This window comes from Lepisosteus oculatus, chromosome 5 (assembly GCF_040954835.1).
Source record: "Lepisosteus oculatus isolate fLepOcu1 chromosome 5, fLepOcu1.hap2, whole genome shotgun sequence".
Taxonomy (NCBI): domain Eukaryota; kingdom Metazoa; phylum Chordata; class Actinopteri; order Semionotiformes; family Lepisosteidae; genus Lepisosteus; species Lepisosteus oculatus.
Window position 1 is genome coordinate 2,604,814 of NC_090700.1, and position 20,177 is coordinate 2,624,990.

General features: G+C 38.7%; 1 protein-coding gene across 2 annotated transcripts in view; it reads left to right on the plus strand.

Moving 5' to 3' along the window:
* Positions 1–590: 590 nt before the first annotated feature.
* igsf11 (immunoglobulin superfamily member 11) overlaps positions 591–20,177 on the plus strand; it is an 83,269-nt gene continuing 63,682 nt past the window's right edge. Inside the window, exon 1 of one of the 2 annotated variants that reach the window (XM_069189852.1) lies at positions 591–945. In XM_069189852.1, coding sequence (XP_069045953.1) covers positions 882–945 — 64 coding nt within the window. In that variant the 5' untranslated portion in view covers positions 591–881. Of the gene's footprint in view, positions 946–1,352; positions 1,854–20,177 lie in introns of those variants that run through there. The other variant, XM_069189851.1, reaches the window with a different exon arrangement.

Sequence of the window (20,177 nt, forward strand, 5' to 3'; positions counted from 1 at the left end):
GGAAATTCCCCAGGGCATCAGGGTTTACTCCCCTTCACTTACAAACAGCACTGTAGAAACTTTGATGATGAAGAAGTCAGGACTTCAGTTTAATGTCTCATCTGAATACTAGCGCACCCCTAGAGCACAGAGACACCAGTCACCATACGGGGGCACTGATTTCAAACTTCGGGTTTAAATTTATATGAAAAGAATGCCGAAAACCTTTCAGGTTTCAGGATTTCCTGACTTTCAGGACTAGAATGGACAACATTTTATAGAACTTATCACGAATAAAACGGGTTACAGGCTAGTGGTTATACGTGTCTCGCCAACGACCTTAGAGCTACTTTTTTTATAACATAACCTCTGTGACAACATTGCAGGGATAGTAGCACTGGAATATATATATATTAAAAAAAATGCGTTTATGAAATCTACCAGAGGAGAGAAAATATGCAGCAACAACAACCTCACCTGTAGCCAGCAGAGGGCATCGTTACTTCGAGTTGCATTCTGGCGTCCGTGGTTCCCTGGCAACGGACCGAGCCATCAATCAGTGTCGCAAGTAGATCGCTGAGCCTAAGAAGAGAGTGCACGCTGGCGGATGAAAATCCCCAGGCAGCGAGGAGCAGACGCGACTGCACATGAAGCCATGCTGCTGCGGCTGCAAATCTCAGCTAAATTACTATTGCCACTCGCCCAGGTGCACCGAGAAAACCAGTGCAAGTTTGAAGCAACAATACAGAGCATGCTAAAGGACTTCGCTTGAACGTAGATATAGCTCTGGTACAGCATTCAGAAGTTTTCAGGGCACAAATCGAGTTACAGGTTGCAGTTTTCCTCAAAAGGAAACTGCTGACTCCGGGAGAACAGCTCAAAACGGGTTGACAAGTTCATTAATGATGCTGAAATTCCATAACTCGGATTTATGGATTGCCTGGGTGACTCTACTTTGTATCAAAGGTAGGTTCTCTAATGTTGAATACTTTCCGATTTCTTCCGATTATTCCCCGAACATCGACAACACCGTGCAGGTATTTGTAAACGGGTTGAGCCTATCGTACACTGGCGTTTTCTTAACTTATCTTTGAAAAGAGTCCATATTGTACGTTTTATAGAACTTTTTTTTTGTGTGTGTTTGCATAATTGACTCATGTTCATAACTACGTTGTGATTTGTTTTTTTTTTTCACTTCAAAAGCAGATTGTCGCCTATTTGTCGAGTTAAAAGACGAACTGTTATCTTGTGGATTAAACAGGCACGCTTTGAAGGGAAAGGATAGAGTAAAGGCTACATCTGTTCTTGGGTTACGATTTAGCAAGCAATATTTCAGGAGCAGAGTGAAGTCAGTTTTGAAAGTTGCTTAGATCATTTCTGGTTTGCAGTTAGTTGTGACGTTGAAGTAGTTAGCACCGTGAAGTCAAGTTATTGTGCGGGGATAATGGTTAATATTTTCAGATGAAAATGTGGGCTAAGCCTTCAGTCTGTCACGGTCCCACTGTTGCTGTTGTATCCTCTACGCGTGACCTTTTACATTGGCGATACAGTTAACACACAATTTTCCCTTTTAGTTCCTTTAAGATAACTTCTGCTAGGTGCGCACTTTCTAGAAGCGACCTGACGTACTTCGCCCAGTCAGAGATGGGGAATATATTGCATTACAGATCCGATACAGTAGGCCTATTCACGGTTTTAGTATTTGCAAATGCATGGACAGTACAGTGGGTCTCCCGGCTCGAAACAAGCTGAGGTCCAGACGGCAGAGTTCTCTCCGCTCTCCGCTCTAATCCCGATTAAGAGGAGCGCCCGCCTGCCCGTGAGGGGCTTCATCAACAGCAGCACGTCAAGCGGAGCAGGAGTTCACCTCTCCGGTGCGTCGTGTTTCTCTAACAAAGGATCGTTACGGTTTGGAGTGTCATTATTATTATTTTTTTCATGAATGTTCAAAATTAAAACGCACAGGTGTGACGAGCTTTTTGCTGCCTCGTCAGATATTCTGAACTGAAACCAAAATGTTGCCTCAGCATATATAAATGCACCAGAACAAAATAGTAAACAACAAAAACCAAACTAACAATGGTATAATGACATAAAGGACTGTTTGTTTAGTTTTTATCAGGTGCAAGACGATGCACTTTTCGGATGCGGCCATCACCCAAAACCACAAATAAACATCAGGAAAAATATACACAGTCCCTGTGTATAATGCGAAACTTCGGAAGTCGCGTTTCAGTGAGCTCAGTGACTTTAATCATGAATTGTCGGTTGCTCTTGCCGCTTCGAGGAAAATCTTAACTACAGGAACAATGACAAAACCGAAGGGCTGTGAACTGAAACATTTTCTTCATCTAAGGACGACAGGTCTGCATTGTATTTAATCCTAAAACTCTCTCGCCAGCGTGAGACACTCCTGAATCAATTGTAGTTGCATGGTCTCCCTATAAAACCTCTATTTTCACACTTACCAAAGCGGTTTTTGACGAGCCTCCAGACACGTAAACGAGAGAAAAAAGCCGTGGACAGGCTCAGTGGGGAAAAAAACTGACGGAGGAAAGTCTCAGTTTTGCTGTCTATTCCTTCAATGCATATACATTAAACAGTTATTATCAGTGACTCCCAAAATCTGAGTTTTTATTTCAATAACATTATGTCTCCTATAACACGCTCATCATAAGATGGGACTCCTGCACAGAGGTGATGTCTTGTGTTTGTAACTGTAGATAGATTCCGTATTCTACAGCTAAATGTTTGGAACTGTTATAGCAATTAAACTCTTGAGAGTGTAACATAAATCCTTAGTATTAAGTGCAACAAGACAGTAATAAGAATCAAAATCACTCCTTTTCTTTTTGTCTTTTGGGCTATTTCTGGACTTTTACATTATGAATAGCAGCTGACCAATTAAAGGTTGAACAGAATTTGTCTGGAGAAATCTTTCCTTTTTCAGAGACTCAGAGTGCAGTAGCTTCAGCTGGCACCAAGAGCAGTATCCTTTCTTGTTAAACATATAGTGTGTCCTGGTAACTGGTAGGGTTAAATCTCTGAGAAAACAAAGCCTGTTTTTTACAGAGAGAGTTAGAACAACAAGGGAGAACAACAAGGGGGTTTAATCAACTTTCATGGGATTTAAATATTGAGATTTAAATATTTTTAAAATAAGTGATACTGTATACAGAAAGTCACCATTGCAAGGCTGTGAGAGAGGCAGTTACATGCTAGGTTATTTTCCCCCCATACACACTATGAATAATGTAATTTAGCTAATGAATTAATAAAAGAAATTAGTCATCAAAGCAGAGGGCCACACAGAGAAAGCTGCTGTGTACACAGCCTTTTAGGAGACTAAGTTTGACAATTTTTGTATTTTGTAGTCGAGCTAATTTCCTGGGGTCTCTATTTTTATTCTCATAGAATATAGAATTATTATTATTAGGATCAGTAGGCAAGGCCTGATGGCCATCATGATAATTGTCATAAAGAAGAGTCTCTTTAAGGGCAGACATTTGTGATGAAAGTGATGCTATCCCATGATGTGAGGCATTAGTGTCTGGAAGATAACTGTTTAATGACAAGAATGGAGTTGCCTCCAGGTCAACACCTAAGAAGATGGAGTTCACATCCATGTTGTGGTGTAATGCTTCATACTAGTATTTGTCATGAACCAGTATAATAGTTCTTAATGGTGTATATCATTATTATCCAAATTTATTTCCTGTCATCTGTGCTGTGAACTATTCTGGGGAAGAGGCAGGTGAAAGAGGAGCTGAGCACTTTTCATGCTGTGCCAGGTTTGCCAGTTCTCTGTAAATCACACAGCTAATTATAAATGATGTTCAGAGAAAGCGTGTGAAGCAGTTCATTTACTCTGTTCATGAGAAAACACCAGCGCTGTCCTTGGGTTACTGTGCTGCATGGATACTGAGTGTAATTCCCACAAGCTGCCTTTCACTTGCTCTTGAAGTTTTTTGGTGAAGCGTGTATCCCATTCTGGAGAGCAAAATTTAGTGACTAAGAAATTAAATTGCCAGAAACCCAGAGATGGCTCATTCATCTTTGACCATGGAAAAGAGTCACGATGTTAAATAAGCCAGTTTCCTAAATTGTCTTAAGTTGCTTTTAAAGAGATGTAAGCAGTGGCAAGTATAATTGAAGCTTAAAAACTCAAGTTCAGGGGCAATAAATCCCAACATTACATTGCAAGAATGAATGTAAGATTCACTACACAACCTGCAGTGAAACGCTGAACTAGTCCTGTACTCTGCTTGGTTCTCGGATGATCAGATACCAGCGCTTGAGGGTTTGGGAGCAGGGTTTTCGCAGAGATCAATTCAGCAAATTAATTTGATCTGAAATGGTGGCACAGAACTTTTCAGCTAGTCATTAAATATACCTTGTGGAAAATGTGCGTGATTAAGACTAAAGTAGAGAGGAAATTGGTGTGTTTTGTGTTGTGTTGCGTGGTTTCAGTACACCTGTGCCCTTGATTTACTGTACATGTGCAATTTGTTCCTTGAAAACTGTTAGTAACAAAAACAATGTTCCTGTTACTTCACATGCGGAACCTTTACATTTGTTGCCGAGGTATGGAAAATAACTCAGTATTATTTCAGAGCACAGAATCATCAAAGTAGGAGCACCTTTGCTTGTATATGTCAGTTAATGACTGTATTTATCCTCATACAGTACTTAAGATAATTAGGCAAGATCACTAAAATGTGTAAAATGTCTAAAAAAATGCAAACTGAGGAACTGGGAGGTGAGTCTTCTGTTTGGCTATTTTCCTTCACTGTCTTGAAAATCTCTTCAAAACTGCAAAAAACAGCTATGAAAATGCCAGCGTACGTATAGTAAAAATCTGTAAACCAGGTGTGTGGTAATTGAGGGATGTGTGTATTTTAAAATGAATCTTTTAAAAACCACTTCTCGGTCCCATTAAAGATACAATCATGCTTTAGAAAGTACCAAGGAACCAGAGATGGCTAATTAATTGACTGTGTTTTTCAATACAGATTGTTTTTATTGTTATGTTGAGAAAAAGATCACATTGTTTTTTAGCAGCTGGAGTAAAATTGTACATTTTGCACTGTTCTTACAGTTCAGTAATCAGTTTGAATGTAAGTAGGTAAGTGAAAGAGTTAGGTTCAATAAATCACCTAATATTAGGTATTTTATACACCTCAATTAATATGGGTAGAACTGCACACAGTGCATTACTGTATAGTAAAATTCTAATAGAGCTCCATTAAGTTCAGGAAATTGAGTAGAGCCTCACCAAATATTATATTTATTGAAGCATAATGTGACTGTCACAACCCCAACAAAGGTATTTTAAATATTTTGAGGTGCATCTGTTGAAAAAAACCCATAAACTAATTTAAAAAAAACTGAAAGCATTATTGGTGATTTTGAACTGTTTTACTGTAAAACAGTTTCTGAGAAATATCATATATAATGTTAGAAAGAAGACATTGTAACAGTGGTACAGAAGAGTGGATGTAAGCAGTGGTTTTAGAATGCAAGGTCCTTCTGGAATTGAAGTTCTTAAGGTGAGTAAGGTCAAAGGTGAGGTCTAGACTGACTGTATGTGATCTGTTTGTCACCTTGGTTGAGGTCCTCTTCTGCTGCTCTACAGCCACATGTGCAGCAGCTGTGTCTCTGGACCAGACGCGTCTCAGCTGGGCACTTCACCTTCAGAAATGTGCGAACTGTAAGACAAGCAAACTTGGGTGAAATCCCTCATGAGCTTTCATTAAGTGTGAGGCATTAGCCTTTGTGGTTATACCTTCATGTAGATAAATGCATTACACAATATATATACAATATTATACAATATATACAGTTATATATTATACAATATATACAAACCATAAACTAATCTGTGATAGTCCAGGAGGTGTAGCTATCAAGCAGTATCCTAACCCTGTTTATTTGACGAAACGAAACACTCACATTTAGAATTATTAAAATGTATACAGCACTGGAAAATAACATATATTTTCTGAGATCTTTGTTTCATTTTCGCTAAAAAAGGAGCAGCTGGAATGTGTGTAGGACAGATGGAAGTTTACGCATCGGTTATCTTAAACTAAAAATAGCATTTCAAAAATTAAAAGACCTTTGGGATTGCTCATAAAATGAAAAGGCTGAATGACAGAAAATATGGGAGAGATGCCTGTTGTGAAAGAGTATTAAGAAACCATTAGCAGAAGGTGTGCACTTCCTTTGTGAGAGACTGGTCTCAGCTGTATATAGTGTCTGTAGTCTTTAATTACTTTAATTGATTCCCCAGATGTTATTGTCATTTACTGATGAGATTAGTTTAACCCACTTTGAATTCAAGGGGTTCTAGTTTCACCCTGGCAGATGACCTTGAGGGTACAGTTGCTGAAGGAAAAAAACCTCTCTGTGTTTGTGATCAAGGCTGGATGAATCTTGTCAGTGAGGATGTACAGCAATTGAGTGGGGAGTTTTGGCTCCTATCCGTAGATACAGTAGGTGTGAGGAATTGCAGTTTCCTGTTGTCTATTCCCGTGGGGACTGAGGGAAAGAACCGGTTTTGTTCCTTTGGGCTCTTGAAACAGGTCGGCATGTCTGTATGTTGGGAAGGGTAAGAAAATAGGTCAGGCATTATTAAGTAATGGTGTAGACACTTTAGACTAAATACAAGCACTTTATTACATGACATTATAATACCAAGCAAAACAAATTTAATTTCTAACTTTGGAAACTACTGAAATTGCCAACAATGTAGATTAACCTTAACTTTACTTCGTGTCTCAGATAAAATTGATGTTTTTCGTGTTCAGATAAATGAGTAAAGATACTGACAGTGTAATTAAAGGCATAGTTAAATTATGTTTGTAATGCTGCTATTAGGTATGTACTGTATATATATATAAAGTATTCAAAGAATAAGTTAGAATTGGAATTAGGACTGGAATTGAAAGCTAAGCAGTGAAAGATGTTTCTCAACACAAAATGTATAGATTTTTTGTGCAAAAGTACTTAAGAAATAAAATTTCTTTGTGCATGTATTGAAAGCCTCCTTACCTGACTGACATACATTTAATCAAAAACTAGTGGAGTCTATAAGTTGAGATCATAAGGATCAATGGATATTTTATTTCCGTAGATACAAAGGTAGTAAGTGCATTTGCGATGTAATGCATATTCATTTTGATATTCCTGTAATATTCTCTTCAGAGCATTGAAGCCCTCTGTAGTAGCAATTTTTCATTCTATTATTTTCATACTCATTTACTGTATGTCTGTGGATCTCCATTACAATCTCCACTAGCAAAGCTGCAGCCCTCTATCTTGATCCCTGTCATACTGAATGGGATTTTGTGTAACTGGATTTTTGACGGGAGTGTACACTGCTTATGGACTTTATCTTGTTTGTAATTTTGTAAAGCTCTCAGAGATGCTTCGGCATGAAAGACATCATGGGAATGTCATCAAAATGTATTATGTTGTACATTATTCTGACATTGAAAGGTTTTCACCATCAAAATATTCTTAATGGAGAACGATATGATGAAATGCTGTAACTGGGCTACACAATAATGGTGGACAAGTGATGGTTAATATAGTTTTAATACACAATAATGAAATGATTGTTCTAAGGCACTGCAGAGCATTGTGTGCTTGGTACACTACTCCTGTGACTTTCTGTAGACATTCCCAGGTTTATACAGTAGAAACATTAGAATAAAGCACAGAAGTAGAATGGAAAAAGAAAACACTGAAATGCCTTGCAGCTTGACCAGAAAATGCTTGCAGTCTAAAAATATGCCAGCCTAATCACACATTTCCTAAGAATTTGATGTTTAAAATTGCACGTACATTGCCACAGTGATCCTTTTAAGTGCACAGCATGGGAGCTCCCCTTCGGTAATGGTGCCTTCCATAGTCGTCTAGGTGGCTACCTCATGTAATGGCTTACAACAAACCACAAATAATTCTGCAATGAAAGCCTTTTCCAAATCACTGACACTGTACGGTAGGTTCTCGACATTCATGAGGGTGTGGTGCAGAGAACCGTTGCAATAAGCCATAATTTGCATATAGTCGTGTCCACCCCCATAATATTTCATGCTGTACTGCAGTATATAGTATATATAGTTAAAAAAATATAAGTAACCCTCCCTTATATGAAAATACTAATGCATTGGCATTAAGTTAATTTTAATTACATTGCTAAAGTAAAAGACACAGAAGTGATCACGAACTTATAATCAGCCCACGCTTTCTATCTCCGGCTCTGTGATTATTACACCACACTGTAATGAGACGGGCAGTAAAACCGTCTGCCTGTCCAAGTGTTTCCAGTTTGTCATCCCCCACACTCCTGACACAGAACCTGGAGTGTTCGTTACGAAGCAAACACGAGACCACGTTGCGAGGCGGGTGCTGAGGTACGAGGGCGTGCTCGGGGGCAGGGAGAGGCTCACTCAGGAGCAAGATTTTTCTCACGGTCCTAACCTGTTGCATCATTAATTTGAAAGTTGCAGTTAAAAACCTTCAGCTCGGTTAATCCCACTCTTCTCTTCTTCCATAGACCCTGTCTACCAGGCTGAATTGAGAATTTGTGAATGTTAAATTTGCAGATGTCAAGTATTTTCTGTATTCCATCACCCATCTGCTGTCATACCTTTACCTGTACCAAAAGAAATTAATGTTTAGAAAATTAACAGCATATATTGCTTGATGTCCTTTGATATAGGTATTTCTTTTCCTGGGCCATGCTGTCAAGATGTTCATTGATGTTGTTGTGCTTTTGCTACACATGAGGTGCTCAGGTCAGAATTAAGGCTCTTCATTTGCAAGAGGTTTATATGTTATCGCAAGATTATGAAATGCTATGAAAAGCCATATTCATAAACCATGATCTGCTGAACATACAAAACACATGAACTAATTCATTGAAATGACTTGAGAGTGATGAGGGTAATGAAATGCTCAGAGTAATGACAAAGCTATCTTAACCAAAAGGTGTGACATAAGTCAGGTAAGCAATCATAGAAAGCAGGTGTTCTGACTTGAGATCTGTCTTGGAAAAGGCTAGCGTACAGCACAAGTGTTTTATCCTTTTATTGATGCACTCCTTGCCAGGAGAGAAAGATGCCATTATCAAAGGAGAGGGTGGAAAGGAAAGTCTAGAGCACAAGAGCAGTAATACTCAGAAATTACAGGGCGAGACAAACCTTGCTTGCTAGGTTTGTCAGAGGAAGAAATCCCACCAGATACAGATTGAGCACTAATACAGTACTGACCCTGTCTTCTAAATCTTTCATTTCAAGCTTCACTGCTTGTTTTTAGCCTGTAAAACCCAAACAGATCTGACGTTTCAAGAGATTTTTAAAGGCAACTTAATTTTGCTAATGGCCTTAAGGGTACATTTTTTGCAGAAACACATATTTGTGCTTTTCTTTTAACACACTGCTTGTCTTTTTATGTTTGTCAAAAATCCTTCCAAACACTGTGTATTCTACATTTCTCATTGAATTATCAACAGCTGAAGGACTTCGAAAAAGTATTGAATTGGTCCAGTTAAGCCAATGATCAGACAATAATAATAATAATTATAATTATGCGTCAGCATGCGTAGGCAGCAAAGGAACAAGTAATAGGTTTATTCCATGCTGAAAAGAGAAGAAACACAACATTGTTTTTTTCTTCTCTTTTCAGCATGGAATAAACCTATTACTTGTCTCTTTGCATAATAATAATAAAGAGAGCTTTTCTGGACTCTCCAATCAATGCACTTTACAGGTAATGGGAACTCCCCTCCACCACCACCAATGTGCATTGTGCAGTGTGCAGTCCCACCTGGATGATGCGCCAGAACGCTCCCCACACACCAGCTCTCAGTGGGGAGGAGAACAGAGTGATCAAACAAGTTCAGAGATGCAGATTATTAGGAGGCCATAAATGGTTAAGCCAGGGAAAATTCGGCCAGGACACTGGGGTAATCATATTTGCCTGGTGAAGAGAAAGCAGACCACAGTATCACAGTCTGCTCCTCGATAATGTAGGCACTAAACAATTTATTCATGGAAAGGGAGAGAGACACATTTACTATGCTTTTAGACAAGCAGTTTCCCAGTGGTAAACCCATAACAAGGACCAAGGAAAAAATCACAATTTTGTTCTGCTGGATAAGTTCTAACATTAAAATAGGATACATTGAGAGACAATGTGCTTTTTACCTTTAAAAGCACATTTGACACTGGTGTTTCTTTAACTCTGCCAAGCTTCTTTTTTAAGTTTTTAAAATTCCTACGTTTGTATGAGGGCCAGGATGCTGAATTTAAAAGTGTTTTCCAGGTGTCTCAAAGCACAAGCCTGTCAAATCCACAAGTCGCCCCATTTCATTCCGGAGGCACAGAACTAAAGGAAATTAAACCTGGTACACAGAACAACAATGCTTGGGAATTGCTCCAAAGCGTACCGACTGTATATTTTATATTTTTTGTTTCCGCTTACCCACATGATGCCAGAACTTGCAATAAGCATGATTTTCATTTTTAGTTTCTGTGTAAGAAACAAAACCTTAGTATTGAGAGATTTTTTCCTTTCTGTGGAGCTTAATGTTTATTGACTTTTTAGGTGAATTGATTGATTTGATCAGCAAAGGAGCTTGATAATGATATTTTGTAAAGATGAACTTATTGATATAAAGACTTTTAATGACTTTTTAAATATCAAGCAGCATTTCCATTCCCTGTTTCTGAAAGTGTGAATCTTTATGGTGTTGCTCTTTTTTTATATTCAGTATTTACCTTGAAGATTAGGATGCAGCTCACTCAACCTCCGTAGCGTACCGCTCAATAAATTGCAGTGTAATTTTGAGAATTTAGAAGTAAGAATGTAATCGTTTTGCTTATCCCACAGATTGTTTGCGATTACCTTTGTAAAGTGTGCCTCCAAGATATCCCCTTTACAGAAGAATCTGTTCTGCTTGCAATGAGCAACAGAACAAGACTTTGTAACTGTGTGACTCTTATTGTAAAAAAAAACAGGAAAAGTGTGTTAGACTGCAGAAATTTATACAGTTTCTTGGATTCATTAAAAAGAAAAATATATATCGGTATTATGTGCATTTTTAAAGAAGGAAATCAATAATTTTTGCATTAATTTTGGACATTTTGCTTATGCAGCAGTGTGTTTTGCGCAAGGCTGGGCTCCCTACTGATTCCAGTTCCCTACAAGGAGTGAACATCATTTAAATCCTGCCCAGACTCGTGTGGTTTCATCGAATACTCCATAAATATGAATTACCCATGCAGTGGTTTGTTCTCTATTCATCAATGCCTGGTTATATATATTCAGCTTCAAAATTATCTTTGCCCAAGCCATATTCAGAGACAGACGGGGATTGGTTTCTTCAGTGCTGAGCATTATTTAATGAAGGATGTAGAATACAAAAAATAAACTGTTTAATAAAACATGAGTTAAAAGTTTAATGAAAAGGAACCAGTGAATTCATCATGTTCCCTGGTGTCACACAGAGGAACTTGCTCATTTGTTACTCATGGAAACATCTGTACCAACCTACTCTTCTGCCTTCAGCCCCCTTCAAGCACAGTTCCTCTTGTGAACTGATTTGTCATGTGTTCCGAACACACAAATAAAGGGGGAAAACGATCTTGATGTTTCCATTGGTGTTTTAATATGGAGCATTTAATCACTTTTATCAACACAATTGTATTAGTGTTGTAGCTGTCGACACTGGGGAACAGGGCTGCTCCGACACCCTGTCAGTGCTTTGTAGAGCCTGAACAAGAAGTTTGCTTCAGCTGTATTTGCACAGTTGTTGTTCCTTACTTCCTTAATTGTTATTACTTCTGTACCAGTAGCAGAAGGTTTGTGATGATTTAATAATATTGCTGTTGTTTTTCTCTCTTATGCACACTCACACCTGCAGGTTACAAAATCCTCCCCTGAAACAATACCAGACCCAGACCAGAGTGTTTTGTAATTACAGTAAAGCAAAAGGTGTATTTTGCACCTGGAACCTGTACCTGCTCCACTGCAACCGTCCTGCATTAAAAAAGTAAAGTTTGAACTGAAATTCATAATATTTAATTAGCTTCTGTTCCATAGATTTACCAATACCTTAAGCTATTGAGTATCTGCTGTATTTCTAAGCTTCAAAAAAGAAGGGCTAAAGAAATATTAGTATATTAGAATATTACAGAAGGGCATGTCCTTTGAACCATGGACTGATTCTGGCTCAGGACAGTAATTCTCAGGCCTCCGTCTGCGTTCCTCGGCACAGGTGGGCCCTGTAGACCAGATTATGTTATTAGCTTGACATCTTTTCACAGGGGAGTGGCACAGTCAGCAGTGACGGCCAGAGCTGTTTTGCCCATTGGATGAGCCTGTGGAACCTGCTGCTACAAGAGCCTGTCATGTGCGCACCACAGACAGGAGTCAGAAATAGACCTGAGACATTCTCCGGTGGCCTCTTGCCCCCCAAGAGGAAGGACAGCATTACAACACCCCAACATCCAGAGATACGCGAGACAGATGCATTAGTGACTGAATGCCCTGAGTGTCTGATTAATGGGTTTCATACATAATCTTGGAGGTAAATGACATCACCACACTCTGAAGCCTTTATCATAGGAGAAGCACCTTCACCATGCCGATTTCATAGTGGAAGGAAATTGTCTCGTAACTGCTGTGCTTTGAAAAACATGGTGCAAATACAAATTGACATATGACATGAGAATCCCTTCTGTACAGTGACAGTTTGCAGAAATTCATAGCTGGTGCTTTCCATTGAGCTGCTTCTGTTGTTATAGATCGTATAAAGGAGACTGCATATACAGTAATTGTCTTAAAATATGCACCACATACAAAATGTTTTCTGTTTTTGTTTCTTAAAAATATTTCCAATCAGACCATTCTAAAGCAATTAATGTGCCATTTGTTTATTAAGGTAACTTCCAGGAGGTTTGAGTGTTTATCTCCCTGATTGCTTGACATATCTTGCCAATAAATAATTTGACCGGTAATGTCATGTCAGGATTTATATGATCAAACTAACTGCAAAGAAAACTTTATATAATATACATAGTCTCACTCACGTTTTCCTATTCATCACAGTGATCCTAATGTTGTGTTAAAGGTGTTTGTCCTGTTACAAATAAAATGTGCTACTTACAGTAGATTCTTGAGAATAGAATATATTATGAAAAACTCCCAGTTTAATTCTTCAAAACGCAATAAACGTTCTGGATAAAATCTGCTGTTTATGCCCAATATTAGAAGTGATCCGGAACCAGTCATTTATAACACATCAGAGAGGCTTTTACATAGATTCTGTATATTGGAGGAGCTTTAAGCATGGAGAGTTAATGGAACAGCAGAGTAGCACGTTTCAAACAGCGGATTGGAATTAGACAATGTGTAAAATATTAAAGTGCTCCTCTGTTTATTTGCCCCAAATCGTTTGGTAAGATAGGCTTTTCAGGAGATTACAACTCTCAGTTCTCCATGCAGTGATTTATAGATTATAGATAGTGTGGGTTTTTGTAGTGCAGAGTAAGGTAGTTGGTATAAGGGTGATGAAGGTTCATTACATTTTCCTGGAAAGCACAGTCTTTTGAAACATTTCCTTGCTTGCACTGACTTCAATACATACACTATCAACCCCCTGGTCTGTAGGTACCTACTCCTAATATTGCTGACAACAGGCCTTTAAAATCTTGTTTAATAAAAAAAGTGAAAACGCTCAACTCTCCGGTCTTTTAGTGCTGCTGCAGCAAAACAATCTAAACCTTGGCTGCAATGCTAAAATCTATAAAGTTAATAGATTCACAGTATAGACTACGTGTTCTAACATTTGTTAAAATGTCTCAACATTTATAAAACAGAGGCCGCAGTTACAGAAAAAAAAAAACCTTCACATTCTACTTCAGACCTTTAGGTGGGAGATGTACTGATGTCTTGAAAAGAAGGTTTAATATCTTTATGTCTTTGGGGATGGAATGAAATCGTAATTGTTCTTAAGATCAAGGCGCACTTGGCTTGAAATGTTAATTAAAGGGTTCCTGGATAAAAAGGTGCAAAAATCTAGAAGCAGACTATTAGGACAGCTCCCTCCACAACACTGTATGTTGAATCAAGCTAGAATGAGATGGGCAGAACCCAGCAGATATTCATGGGTACAGATAAGGCAGTAGTGTGTGATTAGAACACACATAATAGATATTTGAGTGTCATTGAAATTAGAGCAAGAACATATTTCTTTAAGCTTCACTGATACCCCCATTATTGTTTTTATAATGCCAGAAGATATATGTTCTTTTCCTTTGTTAAACGCAAGCCTAAAAATGAGATGAAAGCCTTTATCTTGGCTTCAAATATTAATAATAAGACTGAGCCTTTCAAAATGAACATAATTATAATTAATCTGTATTTAATTTGGAATGAAACATTAATTATGTTAATGCAAATGAGTCTATAAGATATTTGCATATCTTAAGAAATAATAGGCTGCTGAAATGGAGATTTTTATATTAAAGCATTAATGCAGAAATCAGTTTTACAGTAAATTGCACAAATCATAGCTTTCACTTGATTTTGACCTTCTATTGCATGTTTTACATAGCAAATGCCACCTGCAAAATTTTATCTGAAAAATAAAATGCAGTGTCTTGAGTACATTTTGTGTTTATGCAGACTGCACTCTGTAAAGCTCATTTGCCCCTTTCCATTTTAACCTGATCAAGGCAGTATAATGGGGCTTGTGGTGTGCTGGTTATGGTCAATCTGAAAGTCATTTGCAGACATTCTTCCTAAAAGATCCCAGTTTCCCTGGACATTCCCATGATGTTGGAAAAGGGAATGAGAAATCGTCTGGCCTTAATTTGACTTTCCTGTCCAGTCCAGGTTGATCAGGCAGGACTCATTGTACAGGTGATTGGCACTCACTGCCCATCCTGCTCATCTCTTCTCATGTTTTGACACTCGCAATTGCAGAACCACCAAAAACAAAAACAAAAAGACATACGAACTAGTTTCATTTCGAAACCGGATCTTGGTATGTTCTGAATTTCTTAGAAATCACACCTGCAAAATCACCGCACAAAACGCTACGGCGGGTCGAGGGAAATCGCCTGCAGTTGTTCGAAAGCTGATTTGTTCTGAATGACTTCCCTTTCATGCTCAGTTTTGGCTGAACATTAAGATCAGAAGAAAGGTTACAAATGCGAGAAGGCCATTAGGCCCATCTAGCTTGTTTTGGTTGCTGGTGCTAGTGATTGATCTGAGGATGCCATCCAGCTACACCTTCATAGACAGCAGGGAGTCATGGCTGAGTAGCCTGTTCTGTTTTTCCACAACCCCTGTTTAAAGAAGCCCCTCCTGGTTTTAAGTGCATTTACACAGACTGTCGCTTCTACCTGTGTTCTTCTTTTGTTTCACCATCACTGCTACTCAAGTTCACTGGGATGTCCTGATAATGTTGAGTATTTGTATGAGCTCCCCTCATATTCACTGTCCAGTACTAAAATGATTCAATTCCTTTAACCTGACAGATCAGGACATTCCTTCATGCCTTGGAATATTGTCCTGTAACTCTTTTTGGCACCGATTCAAGTGTACAAGAAAGGGTCTTTACTGCCTCAAAGCTGTGAAAATGGGACATTATTGTACAAGCTCAGCCATCTCATTTGAAGGAATTCGTAATGGCTTTAGATTTTGCCTACAAAATTTACCTGGATTATCGAAAAACAAACCTTCCTTGTTCCTTGTTGTAACGGACACGGACTGGAATCCGTGTCAGATATTGTAGAAGACCCTATGCGATGCGGTAAGAGCTGGAGAAAACAGGAGGCGTGGTAAAAGGAACACACAGGGGTTTAATAGTGCACAAAAATAATAGTGACAGTCCGTGAGACAGTGTACGGGGAAGACAAAACGGCATCCAAATCCAAACGGGTCCAAGGGCAGGTCAAAGCACAGTCCGAAAGTCCATCAACTGGAAATCCATCCTGGAACGCGACAAAGTTAAAATCCCCGAGAGAGGGGAGCACACAGACGAACGAAACATGGAGGTCCAAGGGTGACGGGGCGAGATCCTCCAGACCCCGGGCTCAGGAAGCGGGAGGTGTCGGGGATGAGGCCTGTGCCCTCAGGAGACGGACGTAGGGTTTCCTGGTGCTAGGCGGGCCTCGCGACATCTTACCCTAATGATGAGCCCCGAGGACTGGAGGAGCTGGTCTTTAAATAGTAACACTAAAAGGGTACACCTGGAGAGCTAAATAACACGAACAATAATGAGAGCAGTGGAGCGCCCTCTAGGGAGGGATGTCGGGCGTGACACTTGTATTGTCCTATTTCCCCATTATCAAATTGACCACTCATCTCTAATCTTGTAAGATGTGGCAGCGACGCTATTAATCCTCTGGTACACTGTGAATGTCCTCTAGGCTATGGACATACGTTTCCAAGACGTGAGCAGTCATTAATTTCTCCCTCTTCTGGGAGCCTGAAATCTTTTTTCCTTATGTAAGAGGTCATGAACACTACAGTTCTTTGTTATAAACTGCTGATCAATAAGTTAGGCTGCCATACAAAAACAACTAAAGCACAATAAGGAATCAGATGTAAGATTTTTAGTTTGTGGGTAGTGTTTTTCTCCAGCCTAGCATTTTTCCCTTATTAAAAAAAAAAACTTTGTCTCTTTTTGTGGAAAAAAAGAAGGTTCTTCAACAAAAATGTGCTGAGACATCATTACATTGCCCGGCTTTTATTTTTCAGCCCATCATGGTAGCGCTGGTATCCTTGGCAATCTGGCTCCTCATTGGGTGAGCTGGTACCAGACACAGGGGGCATTGATTGTTCTTGCTCATTTCCATTTGAATACAGGACTCTCCAAGTTTCCTGCTGCTATTGCTTGAAAACAAGCAACTCTCTGTTCAGCTAGTAAAGGCTTGGTGAAGCCTTATGTGGCCCTCTGTGTGCTGCCAAGCTTTTTTTTTTGTTTGGGGACCTCAGAATAGACATTTAAAGAAAAGGAACATGTTTAGCAAAGTTTAAAAAAAATCTCTACTCCTCTTTCAGTGTAATACCATTGCTTCTTTCCCTTTCTATTTAGAAATGAATTAGCAATAACAGGTTGAAAATACAGTGATGGAAAAAAAGCATCAGAACAGACCCTCAAGTAGTAAAGCTATACAGAAGAGGATAAATCCTTAAGTCACATCTGTGTTTCCTAAATTTTGTAACTCTTTTTCAAATACCGTAGCCAAGTCTTTATTAGTTCACACTGTTTTTGCTTTCCTGGGAATCTTTCAGCAGTTCGCAGTTCTCAGACTGAAGCTGCAGGACTGTGCTTTTGCCATGGCAAGCCTCGGCCATACAGTCTTTTCAGGTGTGTGCTCAAACAACGTTTTGGCAAGCAGGCAGAGCACACAGTCTCCAGTATTCTTCAGGCACAAATGAAACCGCAGGTCCGTGAATATGGATAATGCCATCCCTCCCGAAATAAAGAGGGTTGGCCATTCAACATGACAGCAGTTCTGGTTCTGGTGAGTCTTGGGCCAGAGCTATTTGCAGCTTTACTCCTCATTTCCAAAATGCTCCATAGAAACATGCTTCCTTGATGCATTTGCTGAAGCTGTAACATGATATATTTTTAGGAGAGTATTACATGGTAGTTGGCACTTGAGGAGGCAATGTGTTTTATTACTGAAAGAGGTGTCTGATGTGCATTTCCATGAGTCGCTATGCAATAGCCATTGTGATGATCTTTTCCCAAAAAGTAACAAATGCATCTGGCTCTGGTATGAAAATTTGGAAGTCCTGATTTTGCTCTGGATTTCTGGCAATTAGCCTGTCTGTTACGTGCTCTCCGCAGAATTCACAGTCTGGGAGAATATAGGACATTTTGAAAGTGATCAAAACATACACCTGTACCACAAGAAAAATGATTCTGTTCTAGTTGTGTCCCATCATCATCCTTGTAGACCTTCAATGTTGGTGGAGCCAAGGACTGGGTTTTATGAATCAGAGGAAATGCTCTAAAAGGTGTGCGTCAAAACAAATATCATGCAAGACCGAACCTGATTGAACGATAACATTCTGAAAATGAAGGAAGTTTAACAACGGTTAAGCCTAATATATCAAACAGGGCTTTTTTGTCAAAACTGAAGGAAATAACACTCCATTGAAATTCAAACAAGATAAACACAGAACAAATGCAACACATCTTTGGTTTTTGACAGGATGACACCAATGAGGAATCCGACTGAATTTTTTTCTTCTTGTAAAGCTGTGAGGAAGTAAAAAGGAACCACTCAAGATTTCTGAAGGGAAAAACAAAAGAAAATCTTAGTGTCAACAAATTCAGCATTTTCCTATAAATACATGAAGCCGCTTCTCAAGTCTTGTGTTCACCATGGAAACGGTGTATATTTTGTGCTTAATATAGATGTGTCAGAGTGTCTGTGAAATTTTAAATAGAATAAATAATAAAGTACTGCAAAAATGTCAGCGTGGCATTTTATTAGCAAACTGTCGTATCTGGGAAGATATAAAAAACATTATCATTAAATATGTATGCGTGGCTCATTTACGTACTTATTAAATATTTATGAGCTGTATTAGAAAGGTCTGAATCCTTAATGACTCAGTGTTGTAATCCAGGTTAAGGCTCTAGAGAAAAAGAAAAAAATAATTTGCTTTACAAAGGTAGTAAAAGCTATTATGAATTTATTTTTAAGAAGCCAGATTACCTAACATATGAGATCTAATAAATCATTTGTAAATGAGAGACATAAAATGCATAAAAAGTCACAATCCTGATGCCTGTTTATAGAATTAGAGTCTCCTAGATACTCCTATGCATACATGTAAATCTTCAAATGAGTACAAAAGTTGTATTATGCTACTGGCATTTATCATATGGTTCAAACAAGTAGCTTTTTGAAGTAGTTGAAGGAGTCATTGTGAAGGAATGCAAATATTCATATTTTTGCCTTTGAAAAAAATCATTCATCAAAATTAGAATTAGGTTGCAATCTAGGATTTAAGAAGATCATTATATAATGGGGAAAGAAACACAAATAAGCAAAATAAAGCAAGTGACCATTAAGTGCTTACAGATGCTTGAGCAGTAGTGTCAGCTGAAAAAAAAAAGAACTGTGTGTAGAGTCGAAGAAGTTCATTGAAGTGTAAACTTGCTAAGCAGGCTTGAACTGGAGCAGGATAAACACACCTCAATTAACGTGCTGTTTTAGCAAGAAAAGCAGTGAGATGTTATTGAAAAAAGCAAGATACATTATTAATGTCAGTGGTAACTGGGAGTAAGCCTTATGAAGTGTTGCTCCTCATTGGAACTGTGCTAATAGATAACGTGACCAGGCTCTGGGATGAACTGAAGGAATCTGCTGGTATTCTTCAGTAAGGCCACCGTGATCTCAAAATTATCACCATGTTCCGCTCCTTCTGTGCGTTTAAGTTGGTGTTCCAAATGTTGTGCTCTTGAAATAGAACTAACGTTTTTCAAAGACCTTAAGAAATATCCTTAGATTTTTATTCTTAAAAAACATCTGCAGGGTTTTAGCATTTTTCTTATGAAATTGGCTCATGGTAGGAACCGTTAAGGAACAGGGAATACCCTCTACAATCTGGCTTTATGAAACATGAATAGCGCTTTTGTGAATAACATTCTATTTGAAGTTATAATCTCGAAGAGGGGAGAGTATTAGTCAATAGAAACCTGTGTGCTAACTGCATTTTATTGTCTTTGAACAGCGTCATACAAGTAATGTGACCTGTTAAATACAGCGGCTGATTAATAGTGGTGCTAAATCTAACATAGTTAGATGGAGAGTACTGAAACTGTAGTCAGTCGTAATGGGTGAAAATTTGGCTAACTGTTGTGGAGGCTGTACAAATGTTGTGTTGTTTTCAAATTGTAAGCATTATAGGTCTATATAAATGTAAGTAACCTTGCAAATGTTTGAAACTGAAAGTTTTCCTGGATTGGGTTGGCTGGCAGCTGGTCCAGGACTGGGCATTGCATATTAAAGCATTCAGCTTCGTACCTCTCTGTGTATGGACTTCATGTGTGTGCTGTAGCCAGGTTGATTCACTTGTGTTCCTGGTAGTTTCATATTTTGGGCCACTTTAATCCCAAAGATGATCCTGACAGCGGTGGACTATACGGTATGTGC